Raw genomic sequence first — 6,126 nt, forward strand, 5'->3', positions numbered from 1 at the left:
AGTATTCCAGACGGTTTTCGCAAACTACGATCGACAGATTCGAACCCCTAACACGTTTGCCTCACACGTTGACCCTTGCCTAACCAATACATTTCTTTCCTTTTTATATTCGGGGATAGCTTAAATTAACATAAAACTGCGAAACTGCGGATCTCTATGCGAAATGAAGATGTTGCGCATCGATTGCATGAAACGGGAACTGCATGAACACTTATTTCTTTTTGTAATATTGTAGTTTGTAATAAGGTACAAATAATACAATCGTATTTTGAAAATTGTCTGATATTATCACTGTTTCGTGTTCCGCCTACTCAATATTGTCACACGTGCATAAAATCCGCAGTCTAATAATTGCAAAGTATTTTGTGTTGATGAACTATGCTCAAATTATACAAAAATTATAATGCGATGACCTAGTTTCGTTCTGCCATGTCGCTATACTCAAAGGGAACGCTTTGGTCCCATCAATAATAAAAAATTAAAGTATCCTATTATCCAGAATATTACAAAGAAACTGTTTGTATCATTTATTTATGGTCTCAGAATTGGACTAATTTTTGATTGACAACATTTTCCTAATTTTGCCGTTTTTCTTCAGCTTATTAACAACAAGAGATACATCAAATTAATTGCCCAAGGAAACATGTACGAGATCATTTGTATTGATTCGCAACAGAGTTTCTGCATTCGTTACAGACAAACAATTCAGCAAATAACGTATGATAGATAATGGTCCGTGAAACTACGGTTTCGCGAAAAAAATGCGACAAGTTTTGTAGGAATGAATACACGGGTACAACGATCTACAGAAGTTAACTGCATAATGATTAAGATTAAGTAGCTGAACAACTAAGAGGTTTCCCTATGAATTATGTAATCCTGTGACTCGTTACGGATGCTACTCGGTCCCAGTTAGTCTGACGCGAATGATTGGAGCAATAGGACAATGCAGTCCGACCAGAGTTCATTGTTCGTCAATCCGAGCGAAGCAGCAAGTCATCTTGCAAACACGTTTCTCCTTTGCATTGAATTATGATCGAAAAATTCTGGCCAATCGAGATTTCTTATTATGCTTCTACGTTGCATCGAGCTACGGTGAGGCCAGTGAGGAAATAATAAACCCTTTGAACGGTTTCTACTACAATGTTAAAGTATGAATCAAATACGTATCAATCGATTCGCGATGCCAATTGGCAATTACTTTTGCATTACGAGTGCAGTGTTCTTTAAATTCGATGCTGATGGATTCATCTGTACCGTTAAAGACGCGAATACATCGGATCTGTGATTTATGAGACGGTTATAAAATAGTTAGGGAATATAAAATAGTTTAATTTACTATTACGGAGTGAGACATTTCTTCGCTTGATCCTCTGGGTATTTCGAGCAGTATGTTTAATCTAACAACTGATAGTGTCTTCAGCCTGTACCTTGAAGGATAAATAAATACCTTTTGCATTGCAAAACAGATAGTTGTTTGAAGCTGAATTCGATGAAAATTGTAATTTTTGCATGAAAAGTAGGCGCTAGAAAATAACTTCGGAAAGGCACAAGGCCTCCGCGGCGAGCGCATAACACTTTCACAGAAGCGTTAGAGCAAAGGTCATTCTTCCTCGGCAAATCCAAGACGAGTAACAAAGTTCAAGCATTCACCGTCATAGTACTTGATTTCAGGAGAGTGCAATTGCCATGCGGCGAACAGGAAACATTGCGAATGTTTCTCTTCTTCTTTTCTTTTTTTCTTTATCGGCGGACAATGCTTCTCCATGGAGAAATCGCGTGAAACACCTACCCGAGCCATATTTAAATTTTCCAACAATAAAAATATAGCGTATATTATGTCACGGTCATAGCGAATATATTTAAATAGAATACATTCTATTCACATTGCTAATACAGTGCCCATAGGAAGGTCGCGTGTTTCAAAAGTAGCGTCGTGACACACATTGTGCAAGAAGCATAAGCAACACTTTCGATAATTTAAATGAGCGGCGACATTCAATGCAAATCGTGACGTGGATAAATTCAACCCCGACGGTACCGCGAAACTTTGGACCTCGTGACAAACTTCATCTTGTTGTATAAAAAAACTCATGCACCGAATGAATGAAAAAGTAATCGAGAAGATTGCTCACAAAGAATAAGATGAGAATTAAACAAACGTTTATCATGAAACAAAGAGTGCAGTGTTGTAATTACAAAAACCAATCTTTTAAGGCATCAGAAAGAAAAATGGAACAAATCATATGGTTGTAATATATTACCAAGATGACAATTTATTAATGTCCACCAAAAATGCACCGTTATAATTCCTTCGACATTGGGAATAATAATCGCAAAAACCAATTTCTAGTTAAGAAAAACTGATACGATAAAAAGGGTAACAACGTCTTTATATTGTTACTAAAATTGTTATTTCATATTGCATGTATACGATTTATGGAGTACAGTGACCGTAAACATTATACTGCAAGGCAAACCCCTGCAAGGAATGCATGCAAACAGCAATTAACACCTACGAATTCTTGAAACCAACTTCCAATATGGCGTTATATAGTGGTTTCATTACAAATACTTCACAAAACAATCAGTTAGAGTTCACTGAGACATATGAAAATCACAAGAATGCAACATCACGATCACGGTGGTTAATAAATCTGAAATAATCATAGAAAGATAAAAATCGTGAAAAATGTGCATGCAATAAGATGAAAAGAGTGAAGGAAAAGTAAATGTACCTGTATCGACGCGATGCCGGGCAGTGGTCTCGTTCGCCGGAAGGAGGTCGTCGTACTCCAGTGTCGTCACATCCTTCGCGTGCACCAGCACGATCACGGTGGTCACCAGCATGAACACCATCGTCACCACCGATCGATCCACCGTCATTGTGACAGAAAAAGCACGCACGGTTCACCGGGCACGATAAATCCGTCGCGGGACAGAGCACGCGTCCGTTCGATCACATTTTCGAGGGCGATCGGCGCTTCGTGCGCGAAAGCTCGAAAATCTCGAGCGCTCGAAGCGGGAGGTTCGAATCACGGGGTGGTTTAGGTGCCGGCAGTTCTTGCATATCATTAAAACAAATTCAGGACAGCCTTACAGCAAAAAGCCGGAAGTCCAGGGGAACGGACGGAGACGATCCTGGAACCGTATATCAATCCGCGCACATTGTTTTCCGGTCCTGTGGCGGCGAGATGCCGGAGAGCTATTCCTTCGAGGGTGCGCAATCGATGCGTGCGCAGATCGACGCGACTGTCGTCGAAACAAATTCGCGACAACTTGATAGTTTGAAACCAGAAGTCGCGGTGGGCCGATGAAACGATTCCCGGGACCGTGGATCAGTGCGCGCACATTCTTCTCTAGCCTTTGGGGGGCGCGTAATCGATGCGTGCGCAGATCGAACCGACTGTCATAATCACTGCGCACGCAGGACCGCGCGCACGGAACGAGTCGAACGTTCACGGGTGAGAAACTCGAGGTCGGTGAAACTTCGCGAATCCTCTGTCTTTTGTCGTGGTCGTCGACGTCGTCGTCTCCCACCACCGATCCTCGTTTCCGGTCCCTTCGAAGGGCTGTCAGTCGGCGGACACGGCACCCTCGGCAACTGTCACTCGCGCGCACATTACCGGACCCGGCTCGCCGACGCGATAATCAAAACAATTGGCCGGAGCCGCGCGTGCTACCTGTTTTAAAAGAAGTGTGCGCCTGCCGCACAAGTCCATGCCGCACTGCTAGGCAGCGGTCAGGTGTTTCAAGCAGCCGCCAAGCAACGTCCACGCCATCTGTCGAACTATCACCGAAACACCTGTCGCACCGCGTGCACACCTCTGCCGCGCTTTTCACGCGCACGCTCCTTACGCCGCGCCGCGTGCACCCTGTCCCACGTGGCCGTCTCGCTTCATTCATGGGAACAGACACTTTTATACTATACACGGAGTAGTATCTCCGTAACTGTCGTATCGTAGTGCCGTCGTAACTGCTTCAATTGTTTGCTTTATCATACATTATTCACGTTATATATTATATAGAAACATTATACATACAGTTTGTAATCAAAACGAATTGTTCGACTTATCGTCAGGTATGTTATAGTTTTAAGAATAATTTTTCGAAAATAACGTAACATTGCGAAACGTTGCGAGTTCAACCAGCAACTGTGTCGGAAACAGAGTTGTGCTAATTCAGTTACGTTGCAATTCAATTGCACAATTGAATTACATTGTATTTCAATTATATAGTAATTCAACTACTTTCTAACTGAATTACATAATCCAAACCTGTCAATTAATTCAATTGCTAATTATTTTAATCAGATGTGTAATTGAAATACAATATAATTTTTCAACCTCTTATTACCTATTACTTTATTATTCTTTAATTTTTTATTTTAATTTAATTACATCGTAATTCGTAATTGATGTAGTTTAATTGCAAAGTATTTTATAATTGTACTGCATTGCAATTACGAATTACATTGTAATTTAATTGAATGAAAATTCGAATTGTAAATTAGAATGTGATTCAATTGCTTTGTAATTATAATTTCTGAAGTAATTCAATTGTAATTCTGCACAACTCTGGTCGGAAATGACCCGATGCGAATACGTTCAGGAGAACTAGGTGACGAGAGGTCGTTGCTAAGTATGTTTATAATACAAAATCATCGTTACTGAACTTGATGGAGGAAGGAGGAGAAGCGAAAGTAGGGGGACAAGCATATGTAACCAACTCCTTCCGTCTTCGTCCTTAACAAGGTAAAATCGCAGTTACGCAGCCCTCGACGAAGAGGATGCGGATGCCTTGGTCCATCGGTATTTAATTAAACCCGACCGGCCGAGAAAAAAGTCGTTGATACGGGAAGCGATGGGTTTCGAGTAAGTAAACAGCGGACCGCGGTTCAAGCCCCGTTATGGGACAAACTCATTGACGTAGCCATAATTGAGAACGTAATCGTAATACGGCGCCATTGCTGAATACCAGTCCGGATTCTCACTGATCTTCTCGGGGACCGCTATGTCCCCTCAAAAATTGCAATCCCGCAAACGATCATGTGATTTTCGAGGAACAAGGAAATAAACGACGGTCGTTTGATCGCAAACATACCGTTACACAACGTGTAATATCAATTACTCCTTACTGTTAATTACACTACACGAAATGCATTTGTTCTAGACTAGAAGTCCGATTCAGGACCTCCAAGAATGACATTCTGACTGCAAAGGTGTTCTCACGTTTGGATCTCTGCAATTCAGAGGTCTTCAAATCTGAATCTCTGAATCTCTGCGTGGCCAATTTTTTCCAGGCGAAGTTCCTTTTAAAGAGCATCGGATTTTCTATACTTCATAATGCAATATTTGATTTATCATAGTTCATTCTAGTAGAGCGCAGTTTTATTCTCCGTATGGTGTCAGTTTGGGATCAGTGTAACGTCTAAACACCGTACTGCGTATTAACGAAATTCTCCTATGCTTCTTCGGTTTTATCGATCCTTTTTTCAAGCCTTGGGGGACATATTCTCACGAAATCCGGTTCTACTGGTTTTGGGGTTAGATTCAAAGGTGATGTCCAGCTACGGTGACTTAAAAATCAGTACTTCTATTGATTAATAAACCACGTTACACCGTGTTAGATCAGTTTGTTCAAGAGGCTAGCAAATAGAACTCGCGTGGCGCGACCAGAGTGAAATGCGGAGTAATAATGTCGTATAACTTCTTTTCAGTAATAATTTTCTGAAATCTATGAAGAAATTCCTGAAATCATCATTATCGTGGACTGTTTCAAAAAATGCAAACGGCACTTCAGAAAATGTGTTCGCTGTTAATGTGTGAACGAAAGGGGGAATAAGCTCCGTGTAAATCTCTCTATACGCTTCTTGCCGCGGTATCTGACAGAAATTAGTGGTTGATCGGTCGTTGGAATCTCAGGAGCCCCTCTCTCTTCCTCATTTTTGCTCGGAGCGTACGAATAAATGTAGGAATATTAGCGGCGCTCACATTACAGATTGTCACGGTCGCCGAGGGGGTGAAATTTATTACTTCAAATTGGTTACAAAATACGCCATAATTTTCATTTAATTTATGACCGTACCGGCGAGTGTTGACGATGGCGGCTTGCGAGTACGTCTCC

The 6,126-nt window shown here is 41.3% G+C and overlaps 1 protein-coding gene across 1 annotated transcript in view; it reads right to left on the bottom strand.

Annotated features, from left to right (window-relative positions):
* The window catches only part of LOC143353339 (uncharacterized), a 289,180-nt gene extending 285,443 nt beyond the window's left edge, over positions 1-3,737 (bottom strand). Inside the window, exon 1 of the mRNA XM_076786581.1 lies at positions 2,739-3,737. Coding sequence (XP_076642696.1) covers positions 2,739-2,886 — 148 coding nt within the window. The 5' untranslated portion in view covers positions 2,887-3,737. The remainder of the gene's footprint in view (positions 1-2,738) is intronic.
* Positions 3,738-6,126: the final 2,389 nt, after the last annotated feature.

The sequence above is a fragment of the Halictus rubicundus genome, chromosome 4, assembly GCF_050948215.1.
Source record: "Halictus rubicundus isolate RS-2024b chromosome 4, iyHalRubi1_principal, whole genome shotgun sequence".
Classification (NCBI taxonomy): domain Eukaryota; kingdom Metazoa; phylum Arthropoda; class Insecta; order Hymenoptera; family Halictidae; genus Halictus; species Halictus rubicundus.